Source organism: Pteropus alecto, unplaced genomic scaffold, assembly GCF_000325575.1.
Source record: "Pteropus alecto unplaced genomic scaffold, ASM32557v1 scaffold398, whole genome shotgun sequence".
In the NCBI taxonomy this organism is placed as follows: Eukaryota; Metazoa; Chordata; class Mammalia; order Chiroptera; family Pteropodidae; genus Pteropus; species Pteropus alecto.
In genome coordinates, this window is record NW_006442497.1 from 6,762,365 (window position 1) to 6,781,276 (window position 18,912).

General features: G+C 38.6%; 1 protein-coding gene and 1 pseudogene across 1 annotated transcript in view; both read left to right on the plus strand.

Annotated features, from left to right (window-relative positions):
* Window positions 1-18,912, plus strand: part of DNAH9 (dynein axonemal heavy chain 9) — a 312,771-nt gene that overhangs the window by 29,427 nt on the left and 264,432 nt on the right. The window contains 7 exon segments of the mRNA XM_006922399.3: window positions 587-737; window positions 3,418-3,532; window positions 8,240-8,308; window positions 9,742-9,868; window positions 13,426-13,681; window positions 14,726-14,967; window positions 17,528-17,663. Coding sequence (XP_006922461.1) covers window positions 587-737; window positions 3,418-3,532; window positions 8,240-8,308; window positions 9,742-9,868; window positions 13,426-13,681; window positions 14,726-14,967; window positions 17,528-17,663 — 1,096 coding nt within the window.
* LOC112471423 lies at window positions 17,088-17,206 on the plus strand (annotated as a pseudogene).

Below are 18,912 nucleotides of genomic sequence, written 5' to 3' on the forward strand. Positions count from 1 at the left end.
GAGAGAGAGAGAGAGAGAGAGAGAGAGAGAGAATGACCTTTAATAAATACCTGCTATTCCATAATTCACATAGGAAGACTATTAGGATTTCTCTCTTCAACCATTTGATTCCAGAAATTAATTCAAGAGTTAGTTCTCTCTGAAACTTTTTTCTACTCCACTCTCAAATTTTAGCCCTTCATATTCTCCCCGACACCTAGCCCACTTAACTTCTTTTTTTCTTTTCTATCTACCATCCTTCAATGTTTGAGATTTTTTTTTAATGGTCTTTTAAATGTAGATCAGCTTAACTTTTCTGATATATTTACGTTTTCTCTATGTTTTACCCTTTATCCAGATTCTTACATCCACAAGAATCTGATATGTAATTCAGCAGACAGAAATCCTCCTTTCAAAGCAAAAGAGAAAGGAGACAGACTATGAATATCTACCTATTAATAATTATTTATCCAGTTGCTCAATAACAATTTTTTGACCTTCTTACATTGATAGACATATGAAAGAAAATCCAAGAAACAAGATTTGTGTAACCTTGGAAATGCTTAATTGACTACTTGTTCCTCTTCTTTCTCCACCTCTTCTACAGCTGTTAGACATAGCAGGAAGCCTCCTCGAAAGGCCACTGGTAGCACAGGATACATCTGATAAGTACTTGGTACTCATCAAAATGTTCAACAAAGACCTGGATACAGTGAGGATAATCTATAATCAGCATGTTCAGGAGGAGGAAGAACTCGGTAGGCTGGCTGCCAGGGGATTTGGATGGTAGAGTTCTACTTCTGGGATGGGTGAAACTCACTGCTCATTTATTTGTTAAATCTTTACTGTGAATCTATGACATTCTCCAAGAAAAGCAACAACAACCCTTTTGCTTGATATTCCAGACCATCTTGGATGATTGTAGAGTTCACTGAACTGTGAATTTCCCTGTATATGGGGCTGAGATTGGCGGGATAACCCAGAGCAGTGAAATCTTGACTGCCTCTGGTCGATTGAGATCTTAGCATAATGTATGAGTTGATCCTTGATCAATGTTGCCACATTGATTAAGTTTCGCCATACCTCAATTCCACAGTAGATTTTTAGATGCCTGAAAAAAAGTTTCTAATCCCTTTCAATGCCATAGCAACCATGCTTCGGGAGGGAAGAACCATCAGGAGCCTGAGAAAGGGTGATACCAAACCACAATGTGATGTCTCCAGTTTTACTGCAATGCTTAGATGCCTTGTCTTATCTGTTTGAAAATCAAACATAAGTTCAATTTAGCTTTACAAATATATCTTGAGTCTTTGCTATATGTAGGACATATTTGTGGGAATGATATGCAGAGGCAGGCCAGGGTAAGGGATAAACTAATTAATATTGAAAAGTGGTTCTTTAAGGAACACACCAGATAGGAACAGTTACATAGCAGAATAGTAGTTTCCAGCTTGAATTATAAAGAACTATAGCAAAACAAGATGAACTGTGACTGGGATACTCCAAGGAGAGCTTGTGGAGAAGGTGGCCTTGAGCCAAGCCCTGAAAGGTGGGGAGATTGACAGCCAGGGAGAAGAGGAAAAGACTTCTGAAGAAGCAAAGACAGTTGATTATGTGGAAGGTACCAATTAGAACCTCCTTAGCCAAACAAGATGTATAGAGGGAGATTAGGTCAGTCATGGAGTTTGGGGCCAGATTGTGAAGTGCTCTGAGTACCATATTATGGAATCTGGAATTCATTATTCAGGCAGTAGGAAATTTTCCAAGGTCTTTAAGTGATGGAGTAGCAGTACCACTGTGTGTCTAAAAACCAGATTTCATACCGAAGTCATTAAAAATTGCTTCCACTTAGGAGGTCATTCGCTGAAAATCAGTTGGCCTATTTTATGTGGGACCATCCTCATGACATATTCCAATCAGATACAGAATTTGAAAACTCAAATACCTTCACAGGCCATATTAGTTTTCTATGGCTGCATAACAAATTATTGCAACACTGGGTGTGATACCGCTCTTAGTGGCTTACCTTTTAACTCACAGTTCTGTAGGTCAGTGGCCTAGCTTAGTGTCCCTTTCTTCTCCACTCAGAGTATAAGGCTGAAATCGAGATTTGGCTGAGTTGACTTCTCATCTAGAGGCTCTGGGGGAAAAAAAAATCTACTTCCAAGTTCATTTTTGTGGTAGAATCCAGTTCTTTGTGATATAGGACTGAAGTCTCCATTTCCTTGTTGGCTATCAGCTGAGGTCCACTCAGTCCACTCTAGAAGCCACGCCTATTCATTTCCAAGTGGGAAAGCTATGTAGCTGCCTCCATTATCAAGCCAGTGATGGCATATTGAATCCTTCTCATGCTTCAGATCCCTTACTTCTCCTTCTGCCACCAACTAGAGAAAACATTCTACTTTAAAAGGGTTCATCTGATTAAGACAGGTCTACTGAAGATCATCTACCTTTTGCCATATAACATAATATCATTACAGGAGTGATATTTCATTATATTCAGTTTCCACCCATACCTGAAAAAGAGAGAATTATGCAAGTGCGAGGATCAATTGGCGTTATCTTAGAATTTGGTCTATCATAGATCTGAGCTTAGCATAAGATCTCAGAAAGTGATAGAGTCCATAGTAAGTTAAAAGAAGAGACCACTTTTCCACTCCAGTTGCTGGTTAGAAGTGGCAGCTGATTTTTTGCCAGATCTTCTAATTTTACCAAGAAAGCTGGAAACTGATTATTTAAAACCAAATCTCATAATTGTTAAATTTTGACAACTAATTATAAGCAAAAAAAACAAACAAACTGTATGGGCCAAAGTAAAAATATCTAAATTGTGCTAACTCTGGCAAAGTGCTTCATAACCCACATGGCCTGTCTCATTCATAATCTTATTGAATTCTCACAGAAACCATGAAAGTTAAGTAGGGAAGATATTATTCCCATTTTATAGATGAAAAAATGAGGCCCAGAGAGATTTAGTTGTCTATTTAAGACAGTGTTTTTCAACCTTGACTATACAATTAGGATCATCTTGAAAGCTTTAAAAAAATACAAATGACTGAGCCCCACCAAGACCAATTAAATCAGAATGGTGAGAGCAGGACCCGAGCATCGGTATATTTAAAGAGCCCCCAGGTGATGCTGATGTGCAGTCAGGTTGAAAGTCACTGGTATGAAGTCAGAAAACCAGAGTGGCAGAGCTGGACTAGGACCCCTATCCTCTGACCCCGTTAATGTTCTCCTCAAGGTCACTCTTTCTTACTCCTTATCAGAGCACAGTGGTTTCCCAGGAACTCCCCACCTCAATGTGAGTACAGGGTGACTTTCACATATGGAGATAGAAGAAGCAAAAAGTGGAGTAGCGGACAGGAAGTGTTCCTGGGGCAGAGCAGGGCTGAGGGACTAGAGCCTCACTTCATACTGCCTATGCTGTGTCCCCAGGGTTCTCTTTGGTGCACAAGAACATGCCCTCTGTGGCTGGGGGTCTCCGCTGGGCGCAGGACCTGAGGCAGCGCATCCAAGATCCCTTTGCCAACTTCAGATGCATCGCACATCTGTGAGTATCTTGTTCCTGAAAGTCAGGTTCATTTTAGGCTCCTGCTCCTGGTCTGGATTTTGACTGTTGTAGAAATGCATCTCATTTACCTAAGGCATGAAAATCATCCTTATTTCTTTCCATTTCCAGTAATTATCTGGTGTCTTGGTCCATTTGAGCTGCTGTAACAAAATACCATAGACTGGATGGCTTATAAACATTAGAAATTTATTTCTCACAGTTCTTGAGGGTGGGAAGTCCAAGATTAAAGTGCCAGCAGATTCAGCCTTAGGTGAGAGCCCACTTTCTGGTCCATAGACAGCCATTTTCTCACTTTGTCTTCTCATGGCAGAAAGAACAAGGGAGCATTGTGGGGTCTCTTTTTATGAGAGCACTAATTCCATTTGGAAGGGCTCTTCCCTCCCAGAGGTCCCACCTCCTAATACCATCACATTGGGGATTAGGCTTCAACAAATGAAAATAGGGGAAGTAATACAAACATTCAGTCCATAGCAACCAGATCCCTCTTGGTCAAATAGTAATGAGATCAATACATTTGGGCTGACTAGTAGGGCTCTTGGTGTTAAATGAGTCTTGATGGACAATAGGCTGACTCCCTTTTCTCCATGAAATTTATTTCTTGAGGAAAATAAATCAGAGTTTTCAAGCTCTGTGGAGTCCTTCTACATGTTTCTCTCTGACACAAGGTCTCTCAGCTACTGAGGCTTCTGGGAAATAATGGAACCCAGTGTTTCCTAAAGCATGGTTTGAGGGCCTCATGTATTAGAATATCTGGGGAGCCTTAAAATCAGATTCCTAGATCTTACCCTTTAGCTACTGAATCCGAATCTGGGGGTGAGGGATACTTGTGAATCTGCTCCCTTTGCAAGTTCCCCCTATGATTCTGACAGTGAGCTGGTTTGGCCTACCTCACAGCTCACAGCTGATTCTGAAAACCAAGCTAGTTAGAGGCATCTTGGGGCTGGAAGTGAGAGAGAAGAGCTGTTTGCAATATCATGTTCGGAATGCTGCCTAGGGAAAGGCAATCTTTCTCTGATCCCTCTTTCTAAAACTGATTATGTTGAAAGCACTTGGCTTTTGCAAATACAAAAGAGGACTTGAATTTTGGACATTAGAATCACAGGTTCTTCAGAGCTAGAAAGGGCCTTAGGGATTCTCTGGCCCAGGTGGCAAGACTGAACACTTTTGTACATGAAAAGGTGCTCAACATCACTAATTGTCAGGGAAATGCAAACCAAAACCACAATGAAATATCACTTCACACCTGTTAGAATGACTATCATCAATAAGACAAGAAAAAACAAGTGTTGGTGAAGATGTGGAGAAAGAGTACTGTCTTGTGCATTATTTGGTGGGACTGTAAATTGGTGCAGCCACCGTGGAAAACAGTATGGAGGTTCCTCAAAAAATTAAAAATAAAACTACCATAAGATCCAGCAATTCCACTTCTGTGTATATATCTGAAGGAAATGAAATCACTATATTGAAGAGAGCTCTATGCTCCATGTTCATTGCTTCATTTTTTTTTTTTTTTTACATTAGCTAAGACATGGAAACAACCAAAGTGTTCATTGATGGATGAATGGATAAACAAAATGATATATACAATGGAATATTATTCCGCCATAAAAAGGAAGAAAATTCTGCCATTTGCAATATGGATAGACCTTGAGGGCATTATGCTAAGTGAAATGAGTAAGATAGAGAAAGACAAAAACTATATAATCTCACGTATATGTAGAATCTGAAAAAAAACAAACTCATGGGGAAAGATCAGATTTGTGGTTACCTGGTTATCAGAGAGAGGGTGTGCATGGTGGGAGAAATGGACAAAGGTTTTCAAAAGACACAGACTTACAGTTAAAAGATAAATAAATACTGGAGACATAATGTACAGCATAATGGCTGTAGTTAACACTACTGTGTTTTATTTGAAAGTTAAGTGAGTAGATCCTAAAAGTTCTCATCACAAGGAAAAAGACTTATTTTTTCTTTTCTCTTTCTGTATCTATATGAGATGTTGAATGTTAACTAAATTAATGACAGTCATCATTTCACAATATATGTAACTCAAGTCATTATGCTGTGTACCTTAAACTTATATAGTGTTGTATGTCAATTATATCTCAATAAAACTAGGAAAGAAATGTTTAAAGAGACTACACACTTTCAGAGGCTAGGAAGATGTTTCGAGACCACCAGAATGGGGTCTAAAGGGAGCATCCACTACAGAATCCAATGTTGCCAAGCAGAAGACAGACTCAATGTGAAAGAAACTAGATTTTTATGTAAAACACCCAACTTTAAAATTAGCAAGTATTCCACTTTTTCTCAGACTTCTCACAGATCAAACACACATGCCTGTGGATCAGGTCTGCCCAGTGGGCAATCCATTTGCAGCCCCTGCTCTGGTCTAAGCAAATGCTTTATTTTGCAGATGAAAAAACTGAGGCAAACAAAAGCGAGGTGACATGCCTAAAGTCCTAGAAAACGCTAAGGAAAAAACTGGAAGTTTGATTCTCAAAGCTTCTAACCCAGACCACTTCCCAGAGACTTCCCTGCTATAGGAAGTTTGGCTGGGGGGTACATCTTCTCAAATATGTCCCCTAAGGTGGAAGGGAGAAGATATATGAGTGGGGTAGGGTGGCAGGGCTGCGTCTAGGTATGTGGACTACAGTAGCTGTCATAATTTCTGTTCCCTGGAAGCAGACTCGGAGACTTGTGTACAGGAATTTATAAGGATGCTCTTAGGAACAGCTTATGTGAGAGAGTGGGGGAATGGGCAGAGGGAAAAGTTGAGTTGCAGTATAGTTGCAGAGAGGCTTCAGCCCATCCTCTGGGGAACTCTGGCCCTCCAGAGAACTCCCACATCAGCTAGTCTATGGATATGGGCTGTCTGGGGGAGAGGCATGACCTTGAGAGAGGTCACTCTTTTTGGCTGAGGTTGTTCCCAAAAAGAGAGGCAACCCTGCTTCACTAGCAGCTAACATTCCTGGCCAAAGCCGGGTTAAGGGGTGGGGGTGGTTCTTAGAGGGGATCTGAATGGTACCCCACTGTGTCCTCTAAAATTCCCATGGAAAATTTCCTTTGTTTTAAAACTGAATTCAAAATTGTATTATGCCCTATAATATATATTTATTGTTTATTAAAAATGTTGTAGGTTCTTCACCATGAAGTGAAGTAGAATCTGCAGGGAGTTTAACATCACTTATTCTTCTGACCTCTCAGATCTTCTAGGTGACTGCCACAGGCCCTAGTGTGCGAAGTTACTCTCTCCTCTGTGTGTGTCGTGTGGCCTTGAGTCGGCTCTGACTCTTACTCCTGGTGACTCTGTGAATGAGTGATGTCTACAATGTCCTCGACAGCCCTGCTCAGTTCCTGTATCTATGCCTATGGCTTCTTTTGTGGAGTCAATGTATCTCACATTTGGTCTTCTTTCCTGCAGCCTTCTGTTTTTCCAAACATTATTGTCTTTCTCTCTTCTAATCTCATTCTTTACCAGATATGAAAATGAGATCAGGGCTATGAGGCTTGGGGAAATCCCACAGCTCATGAGGGGAAGGCCAGGCATGAGCTCACTTGCCTGGTCTGAAAATCTTTCCACTTCTCCTGGCTGCCTCTCAGAAGCATCTGCTCATTCACCATGAATGAGAACTGAGTGACTGGAAATCCAGTGCTTTCTCTGCAGGCTTGAGGGCTTACATTGAAAGCTCAGGGGATTTTGTGAAGAAACCTTGTGTTGATTTAAAGAACAAATGGATTTTAAAGAATCTTTGCAATAAGCTGCCTCATTTTTCTAGCAGAACAAACAAAAACAGACCCGCCAACACAGTGTGAAAGATTCTGAAAATCACAGATATTTTGCCAATTTTCCCAGGACTTGGACTTTCATTTTGTGTTGTAAAGGAGTATTAAACTAGAGAAGCACATGTGGGTAACAGTGCCTTGGGCCAGACTCTGCTCATGTTCCCCTATGATCCTTATCGTTCCTGTGGAAGCCTATGAGAGTGTCTGCGCGTGTGAGCATGTGAATTTGTGTGTGTGTGTGTACATGTGTGTGCATTGTGCGTTCACATATTTGGAGGCATGAGATGTTGGAGAGAACCTCATGTAAACATGTTAGTGAGTAATGATTAACAGGGCTCCTCATAACATGTCCTAGTTGGATTTTGGAGAAGGGGAAATAAATAAATAAATAAATATATATATATAAAACAATGTCTGTGTGTGTGTGTGGTATGTGTGTGTGTGTATATATATAAAACATTGTTTTATATATAATGTTATATACTTTTTATAATGTTATAATGTATAATGTCATATATAATTTTTTCTTATATACAGAAAACTATGGAACCCAGAATTTTTCTTTCATGTCTCAATTTCTCTTTTATTCAGAGTTTTGAAGGACTTCATTTACCTGTGCATGACTGGCTGCGCTAGGGTGAAGGGGTTGATGGTGCCATGGTGGATAATGTTCCACCATCCCTGTTACCTGTGGGGCTGCCTGCATTTCAGGAAGTACAGGTGCCCTCTAGTGGCCCATGGAGGATGTTCAGGAAGAAGAATGCAGGCTCTTTTCTGACATTTGGAAACCAGCCCAAGAAGTTACTCAACCTCTTTATAGGATGCAGTTTGTTACTCAGATCATAATTTTGACTTCTAACCTTCTAATTCGATGCTTTCTTTTCTTTTTTGTATGGATAGTTGCATGGAATCTCCTGAAGGAAAGCGAGTGATACAAAAATATGAAGACATGCTCTCATTACTGGAAAAGTAAGCAGCTCTGGGATAATATTGTTTTGCAAATTGCATAGCCCCCACAATGCCTTTTGTAGTTCTGAATTTGAGCAGATTCCACAGTGGCTGTGAAATGTTATTCTGTGTTTTTATAACCATGTTATCTGTGAGTACAGTGCTTCTGGATTACAAATGCAGTGTCTCTGGGGAATGCAGCTTTATTCTAGAAACAGACACTTTTCCAGTGTGGTTTTGTTGGAAGCATGAACTTGGCAGAGCTAGAAGTGGGGCACTCCTCATGGCACTCTGAGATCAGTGTCATGGAATATTGCAGCAGCTGCTCACTAAGCAGAAAGCAACAGTTCATGTGGCAGCACAGAGAAAATAAATTTTAAAAATATTTCTTGTATCCTTTTATGGAGAAGCCATAAGAATGAAAATTGTACATGGGTTTATAGTTGTCCCTGCTTTAAAGCTGTGATAAGTCTTGGGGAAGCAAGGTCTAGTGCCCACACTGCCCACAGTGTTACCAAATCTGATAATGTCACCACATACCCTGGATGGACAGCATTTCACTGTTTCCCATCACCTCCTTAGCATGACATGAAAAGCCTTCTCTGGCCTTATCTTTCCTCTCCAGCCTCAACTTTTGGCCCCTTCCGCCTCAGGTAGTCCCAGTACATAGTTGTCTGTTTTTCACCTCTACCGTTTGACCACATTGTTGCTTTTGCCAAGAGCATTCATTCCCCTTTCACTGCACAACATCTTCCCAGCCTCTGAAACTCAAGTCAAACGTCACTTTGGACCCTCTTCCATGAATCCTTCCTGGCATTCTCTTTATCGCCCTCACCCACTCACCCACCCACCCCTGCCACCAGATGCTTAATGCCTTGTGTGTTTCTCATGAGTTGTGCTTACTGCATTCTCTGTTTACCTCTGGTCAGAGCATTACCTGAACTTAACATGAGGAGTTTAGTCAACATTTTATTCCCCAAGCCCAGCACATGGTAGGTGCTCAGTCAGGGCACAATGACTGAATGACAGTTGTCTGTGAGCTATGTGAAGACTAGCATGAGAGCAAATCTTACCCAATAGCTTTTTCCAGTGTTTACGTAGACTAATCACAACTTCTTTTATCCCCCAAAGTGATCACATGTAGTCTCTTTTCCTATTCTCCTGATTTAAGCCTCTTTAAAAATGAGGGCTTACCTGCAGGAGCTGTCATGCCTGGCTGAGTCAATGACTTTGACCTAAGAATATATTCAGGTATTTTACTAGTAGTATCTTTAGTTCATTAGGTAGATGACTGATAGATGATTAGATAGATAGATAGATAGATAGATAGATAGATAGATAGATAGATGATAGATAGACAGACCCATGTTATCTATATTTTCAACTAATCATTGCCAGGCATTGGGGAGCAGGGAGGATACTTATGAGATGGCTGTTATTTCCCATTCTTACAGATATGAGACAAAACTTTATGAGGACTGGTGTCAAACAGTATCAGAGAAGTCACAGTACAATCTTTCTCAGCCACTTCTGAAACGTGACCCAGAGACAAAGCAGATTACTGTTAACTTTAACCCACAGGTAAGTTGGGCAGCAGTAATTTCCTATTGGGTTGCTGAAGAGTTTTGCTTAACTTTGCTGATTTCAAATGCAAAAAAAAACATCTTATAAGAACATGCAAAAGCTGTGCAAAAGAATTTACACCCTGGATTTTCTTTTTTAGGATAATTCCTGCCATGCACTGTTTTCTTAAGTTGTCCAATGTTCACATTTTTCTCCAAGGTTGGCCAATATCTTTGCTTTGATTTTGTACAACAGAAAATATTGCCAAATATTTTTTAAACTTTTACGTGACAACAGTTTTATTATGTACTTGATTTCATATATACAAATTTAGAATGATATTACACTTAAGATTAACTCATCAAAAAGTTTAAATGTCATATTATAGATATGCACTATCTGAAATTCCAGAAGGCATTTAAACAGGTATTGCTACCTATCTTCAGACAGAAAGAATAACAACATTACTGACCATTTAGTACCAGAGCTGACTGGTGTAAGGAAAGCATAGCTAGTTGGGAGCTAGAATGTCAACATGCAAAAATCTATCTTTATTAGATAGCATATGACAAATCTCAAAGGAAATAAGACTCGATATTAGTGATTCTCAACTGAAGCGATTTTCCCCCCTGCAGACATTTTTGATTGTCAAACATGGACTAAGTGCCAGTAGCATAGAGTTGGTAGATACCAACGGCGCTGCTGCTAAATTTTCTACAATGCACAAGATAGTGCCCCACAGCAAAGAGGTTTTTTTTTTTTTTTTTCCTGTCTGAAAATGTCAGTAGTTCCAAAGTTGAGAAACCCTTCTCTAGATCAGAAGGGTGGAAGATCAGAAGGGTGTGGGTTGTAGCAGCCATGGAAAGCTTAATGCTGGAGAAGACAATAACCAAAAGTTAGCCCATATCAGGAAGCACATCATTAAAAAATAAAAAGTATTGGCCACACCGAGCTGAAAGCAGTCATCTACTTCTGTCTTGATGGCATGTTCTCCAGAGGAGCTGAAAACTGAGCTGATAGAATATTGGTGTCTTTTGAGAAAACTACAGTTTAAAGAGAACATCAATTCCAACTGAACTGTCAACAAAGGAAGTTGGAGGATGTAGTTCTTTTCTTTGGTAAGACACGAGTCTGTCATTTAGTTCATTTGACTCCTTGTAGTAATTTTATCATCATTCACCATCAGCAATATTGAATATTAAATGTTCAAAGCAATGAGTTTCTGGCTTACCAAGTAAGCCACAGTCTAGATGTCACAATTGTAGTAATTATGCCCTTGCTATAAAACATTATGGAGGATGAACCACTCCTCCTCTACATACTTCAAGAGCAAAGACTTTATCTGCTTCAATGGACAACACATAGTCGGTGCCTTATAGGTGTTTGTAGGTGATAGAAGAGAAAGGAAGGAGAAGAAAAGTGAAAGAAGGAAATAAAAGAAACAAAGAGAGAAGAGAAGAGAAGAGAAGAAAAAGGGAGAGGGAATAAATACCTAAATTATGTGAGTCAAGGAGAGATAACTACAAACACAAGTAAAAGAAAAGCTATGAATATCCTTTAACTTCCAGCTTCTAGCAAGTGGCAACAGCTATGGTATTAAAGATGAACAGTAACATATATATCATTCTAGAGGGACATGACCAGAGATTTGCCCATTTGGGGCCAGGATAAGAATTGTATAGGGAAATAAATTATGCATATATAATTTGTTTAAATTATTTAAATGCCCTGTTGTTGGACATTTAGATTATTTTCTAGTTTTTTTAATATGTATTTCGTTGGTTCTAGGATGTACATGATTTTTACTTATCTCTGATGACATGTATTTGTAGTTTAAAAAACTCCTTTTTTTTTTTTCTTTCTTCCTTAGTTGGATGTATAATAATAGTGAATCTTACCATCCTTGGCATCTTACAATGAGATTCAATATGGTATAACTAATGCTACAATAAATATCTTTAGTTATTGTCACATCGTCCTTGATTATTTCTTTGGGATAAATGCCTAGAAATGGAATTGTTAGGCTAATGGGTGCTCACATTTTGAGATTTTTTATGTATATTATCAATTTGTTCTTTAGAAAGATGAAATTTAGTCATTCTCCTGCCAGGAAGATATTCATTCCTTCTAATCACTTCCAGCTTGTTGAACTAGAAAAAATATAATTTCTCAATGTTGTTTTAATTTGCATTTATTTTGACCACTCAAAAATAGAACTTTTTCATGTATTCATTGGCTGTTTATATTTCTTCTTCTTCTATGAATTGCTTGTTCATGTCCTTTGCCCACTTTTGAGTGGAAGTCCCTTCTTTTCCTGTGAATTTGTTAGAATATTTGTGAAATATTTGTCAGATATTAAGAAATATGCTGCAAGTATTTTTACCAGTTGGAGCATGCCATTTTATTACATGTATGATGTTTTAGGCATATAAATTTTATATTTTATGATTGTATGTTTGGAATGGCCTTCTCTATCTCAATATTATATAAATAGTCTCACATTTTCTTTTAATTTTTGTATTCATTTCCTACACTTAGTTTTTTAATATCTATCTTGAGCTTATTTCAAAATAAACTAGGAGGCTGAGTTCATTTCCCTGCCAGCTGGTTAACATTTGTCTTAACCCTGAGTAGAGTTTGTTGGGTGACAAGAAGAAATGGCCCAGAGCCACTGGAAGGAGGAGAGCTGGGAGCCGAAATGTGTTGATATGGAGGTAGAAGGTGAAATGTGGAGGAAGGAGGCAGGGGAGAATCTATGGCCTGGTATCTGTTTTGTCACAAATAGCTATACACATCAGTCCTTGTAGGTTCAGAGATAAACATAATAAATAAGCAAAGGATGATGAACAGGGTGCTTAGAAACATCTGCCAGAGGGCTCTCTGTATTATTGATGGACCACATCTGCTTGGCTTCTCACTTTTGCAGTTGCCACTAAAATCAGCGCCCCATTAAAGTTCAGAGAGCCCCTGGGTGATTTCTACCTCCTGACTTCCTAGTATATTAAAACACAAATATATGCCAGCATAGGATTATAGAAATGAAGGGGCCATTTCAAATGATTGTATTAAAGCTGTACAATGACACCTTCTCTTAATCCTGTCAGTGGCTATGACCATCTGTGTGACTTCATTTGGGGAGAATACCAGAAGTCTAATTTTGAGGCTTCGTATGCATGCAGGTATCCCAGACTAGGTGATCCTCCTCCTTCATACAATCGCCCCTCCATGGGAACTGGCTCGGGCAGCATGAGCCTATCATTTCATGAGCCACATGCCCTAAAGCATCAAGGCAGAGCCCTCTCCTGCTATCATTAATGTCCTCTTCCCAGGTTTTCCACTGCATGATCTTTGTGATGTATGGATTCAGTTAACCTTGATGCTTTCCAAGTCATCTTCTTTCTGCCAGATACTCAACTTCCCTTCTCTGAAACTAGATTTAAGGAATGGATAGGTGCAGAAGTTAGGAAAGGACCCAGAGGCCTTTGGGTCCCCTGGGTTTTTCCAGTCCTTAACCAGTAATTGCTGCTATTCACTGCCACTGAACTACAGCCACATATGTTGATTCTTTCCTCCAGCTGATTTCAGTGCTGAAAGAAATGAGTTATCTTCATCCCAGGCAGATGAAGCACTTTCCTGAGACAGCAGCAGTCATGTTCTCCTCCAGGGAATTCTATCGACAGCTTGTGGCTAATTTGGAGTTGATGGCAAATTGGTACAACAAGGTTATGAAAACTCTGCTAGAGGTGGAATTTCCATTAGTGGAGGAAGTGCTGCAAAATATTGATCTTTGCCTGAGAGCTGCAGAAGAGACTCTGAACTGGAAAACAGAAGGTAACAGAACACAACTTGGAGTCTGGGGTAAAGGTTGAGAGTCAAGATCTTAAGTCGGTAGACTCTCAAATGATTCTCTGGTAATCTGGGTTGTGTTGCAAACACAAGTCTATCCTCACAGACATATCTCCAAAGTAGAGAAGGCAAGAAGGATTGGTATTCCTCTTCTTCCTTCTCTTTGAATATGATTAGTAGATTTAGAAAACTTTGCTGCCATGTACTAGGGGAGGCTCAGAGTTTGCGTGAGATCTCCCACAGTCTCCAGCACACCATGAATGAGAGTGTTTACTATATTATTGCCATTACTTAATTTTCTTAACTAGACCAAAAACATCTTAAATGAGGGAACTATGCATTTACTTCTCTTGTGTCCATCCATTCAGCTCAATAAACATTCATCAACGGATTAACACATGTTGGTTATTCTAGGAGGGACTGTGGGAAGAATATGAGGTATCAGGTATATAGGGCATGGCCTCTACCCTCAAAGAGCTCACATTTAGTGGGGACAACAGACATAAACAATATAAATCACACGAGGCAAGCTATGATAAAGAGGCATGATAAAGTTAAAAATAGAGTGTAATAAATCATAGGGAAGGGAGATTAATTTGCATTAGGGTCCTCAGAAGAGTTAAAGTTTGAAAAGAAGGTCACAGTCAACTCATGGAAGTTTTGGAATACCATATTAAAGAAGAAGAAATTATATTTTTAACATTTAGTACAGTGAAAGTGCTTTAAAAATAAGATTCATTGACCCAAATAAAGTCACCAAGTTGCACTGGTATGCCCTAGCAAATATATCAACTTTCGTATGCTTGGTAGGTAAGTATTACCTATTTTTTTTCTCCATAATCAGAGTTATGGTAAGAGTTGGGTTTTTTATATGACTAAGAAGAAAAAGACTGATTATAATGAAGTAACCTGTGCAGAAAAGTCTTATAAAACCCATGGATATTAAATTTCTGTCTTTCATAGCAACTAGACCTTTAAGCTGTGCAACTGTCAGCTATTTCAATTAATTATATTTCTTTCGAGGAGCAGGCATTTGGGATTATGTCATTCAAATCACCAATAGTATTCATGATCTTGAACAAAGAATTCAGAAAACTAAAGACAATGTGGAAGAGATTCAAAACATTATGAAAACATGGGTATCTCCAATATTTAAGAGAAAGGATGGAAAAAAGGAATGCCTTCTTTCCATGGATGATCAGCATGAACGAATGGAAAAATATTATAATCACATCAAAGAATCTGGCCTTAAGATTCATGCCCTTGTTCAGGTAATAACCAGACTCTCAAACACATACCACGAGTAGAGGGAAAGCATCAAGAAATGCGTATGGTGCCAGAAGTGATCTGGAAATTTGAACAATCGATAGATGCTGTGTCTTCTGCAGTCAGGGATAGAAGTTTATACTGATAATACAAGAACTAAAGCTAATAGGGGTAGTGAAAAGTCACATTCTGGTATCAGTGTGTCAAAATTAGTACTATCTTAATGGTGACACTACTTAGTCATCACATGACTTAAGTCCCACACTAAACACCAAGGGGACAGAAGGAGAAGTCAAAGACAGAATCCTAAATTATTTACTGTACTAACTCCCCCCTCCCAACTTACCACACATCCTAGTGTGGATCTCCAGCATCATCTTTGTAACTGGCTCTATAGAACCTGAAGGGATAAAAAATTACCATGCGATCCCTAACTGAATTTGATAAGGAGAAGAAAAAATGCAGAGTGCTATACTGAAGGCAGTAAAGCTCTGCCCAGCATTATGATCAGGGCAACCTCAGGTCTCATCATCAAAGACTGAAAAATGGAAAAGAGCTATAAATGGCCACCAGCTCCAACCCTGCTTAAGTAGCCATGGAGCAGTTCTGACAGGTTGATCTCATGCACAAAGTCAGTAATGAATTACAGCTGCTATTTGGGGGTTATCTATGGTTTGAAGTACAATGATGTTGTACTTTTGACTTTGTTAATTTTCTTTGTTTTCTAGTTCATCGATTTTTGTTTTTAATTTTTTTTTATTTTAGTTAGTTTGGGGTTAGCTTGCTTATTTTTTCTGGCCTATAAGGGTAGAAACTTAGGGTATTATTTTAAGGTTTTATTTATTTCTAACACAAGCATTAGATGACATAAATTTCCCTCTTAGCAGTGCTTTACTTGCATTCCACAAAATTTATCTGCCTCATTTTCATTATCATTTAGTTTTAATTTTTTTCTTGTGATTTCTTCAACTCAGTGCTCATTTAGAAGTGTATTGTTTAATTTTCACATATTTGGAGCTTCTCTGGATATCTTAATGAAATTGATATCTAATTTAATTCCACTGTGGTTCAGAGAAAATACTCTAAGATTTCAATCAGTTGGAATTCACTGAGACTTTTTCCATGACCTACATATTGCCTATCTTATTGAATGTTCCTTGTGCACTTGAAAATATGTTTATTCTTCCATTGTTGGGTATAGTGTTCAATAATTATCAATTAGTCCAAAGTAGTTGATAACATTGGTCATATCTTCTTTATGCTTTCTGATTTTTGTCTATTTGTTCCATCAATTACTAAAGGTAGAGTGTTAAATCTCCACCTATGATTTTAGATTTGTCTGTTTAATTCTTTAGTTCTGTTATATTTTTCATCAAGTGTTTAAACCTCTATTAGTAGGTGCAAACACATTTACTTCCTGATTAATTGACTGTTTCGTCATTATGAAATTTCCTTTCTATTTCTAATAATACTCCTTTGCCCTGAAGTCTTTTTTTTTTTTTTCCGTTAATACTGTAGTCTTTCCTTCTAGACTCACTATTCCTACTTTTTTCAGTGTCTTTTTCCACCCTTTATATTCAACTTATGTGTTCCTTTGGATTCAAATTTTTCTCTTATAGACAGCATATAATAGAAACTTACTTTTCTTAAGTCTAACAACTCTGCCTCTTAATTGGAATGTTTAAACTATTACATTTAATGTAATTGTTGGTAATGGATGGATTTAGCTCTACCATTTTGTTATTTCTTTTCTATTTGCTTTATCTCTTTTTTTGTTTCTCCGCTCTACTTTCCCACTTTCTTGTTATTAATTGTATGTTTTTAGTATTCCATTTTTGAGTATTTCATTTCTCAATTGTCATTCCAGATTTAACTTGTTGCATTATATTTGGAGTGGTTGTTCTGATTTCAGTATGTCTCTTGAACTAATCACAGAGTTTTGTCACTCAAAGGCAAGATCATGAGGTTTTTTTTTTTTTTTTTTGACCAGGGAGATTTACAATATGGAAATGTTTATAAAGTGGTCAATGTGAGTCACCTAGAAAATTTACTTCTGCAAAGTAGTTACTACTTTCTTTGAATATATAAGATAAATGAAAAGTTGCTGTAAAAAAGCTTAATAATGGTCTACGACCATGCCACCCTGAATGCGTCCCATCTTGTCTGACTTCGGAAGCTAAGCAGGGTCGGGCCTGGTTAGTACTTGGATGGGAGACCACCTTGGAATACTAGATGCTGTAGGCATTAAAAAAAAAAAAGCTTAATAATGAAAATGATGAAGAGTGAATGGGATATCTGTACTTGCCATACTATCAGGGGAGAGAAGAAAGATAAAGAGAGAGAGAGAGGATGAGACCCCCATATCCTTTAATGGATTAACTTTATGTTCCTTTCAATCAGTGGTTATAACCATTAGACAGAATGAATTTGATACACATGTAATAGTGTGTATATCATGCTATTTTTTCCTCCATGTGTTGTTTAGATTCCCACTAATGATGATTAGACCAGTCCTTCCATATTATTAAACATCATTTACATCTCTCCTTTTTTTTTATTTTTTAGGATAACCTGCATCTTTTTTCAGTGGACCCAACCTCCAATATCTGGAAGACTTATGTAAACTATATTGATGATATGTTGCTGGATGGATTCTTTCTTGCCATTGAATGCTCCCTCAAATACCTTCTGGAAAATACCGGTATTTACTAGCTTATGGATATAGGTTATTACTGGAACAATAACAGTAATAGCATCTGTTGAGTTACAGCAAAGTACAATTGAGTGTCTATGATTTTCCCCAAAAAGATTGTGGACATTTTGTGAATGATACACAGTAAAGTAGCAAAGGTATTGAATTTCTAAATTGTTCAAAGAGAAAAGACCTCCTTCCTTTCGAAACTCAGATATAAGCCAGCCTCTATGATAGTGAAGGTCATAGCAAAAGCAAAAACGTAAAAACTAATTCAATGGAAATCAAGCTTCAGTAGAGAGGAATGACTGAGTTAGAATAGTGAGAAGCACAGTTAGTAATGTCAGCTTCATCTGGACTTCACTTGTGGCAATGGGAGGAAGGCATTCTGTGCCTTCAAGCTTAATGTACTCTATCTCTGTAGCTTTTTGAGAACACAGTGGAGTTGTAGTAGCTAGGTTAAGTGGAAGGTTTTCTGTGTGGAAAAATGACCAGAAGCCAGAGGTAGCTTTCAAAAGGAAAAGAAATGTTAATAAGGTAGTGGTCATTCTTTGAAGCTGTTAAAAAGATAGCTAAAGGCTTTGAATGTATGGTAGATATACTAGGTTAAGGTATACAAAGTTGAAGATATTATAGTAAGGGCTAACGTTGGCTAGTAAGTAATAAGTAACATGGATGGAAAGGACAAAAAAGTTCAGGAATAAAGTTGAATTTAACCTTTCACATTCTGGTAGGTCTTGAGTGCAGCAAGGGTCATATTGAAGAATTAGTCAAAATGGAAAGGCAGAAGTGAATATTTTGAAGCCAGAGGATAAAGGTGAGATGAGACTTTAAGATGTTGAATCCAACCCAAGGAGAGAAATCAAATACAGAGTTAAAATAGGTAGTCCAAGATCAGTGCCCAGATCTCCTACCCACACGAAAGGGCACATGCAGACCTCAGGCTGAGATTAGAGAGGGGTGAGGCCCAGTGCTGGGTGTAGCTCAGATGGGCAAACCCCCGTGGTCTTTGAAGGTGGAGTGACTGAGGTCAGAGGCAAGGTGTTTGTTGCAGGGTGCAGGGGTGCTCCAAATCAGTGAAGTGCAGTAGCAGGAAATGGGCTTCAGCATAGTTAGCAAGGAGAAGATCACCTTCTAGAGTCTGCAGGCAAGTAACCAGTGAGCAATTGAACCTAGGCCCTTAGACTGGTGAACTGGTTCCTAGGGACCAGCACCAACAGTGCTCACCTTAGTGAACTAACCAAACCTTTTCTGATGT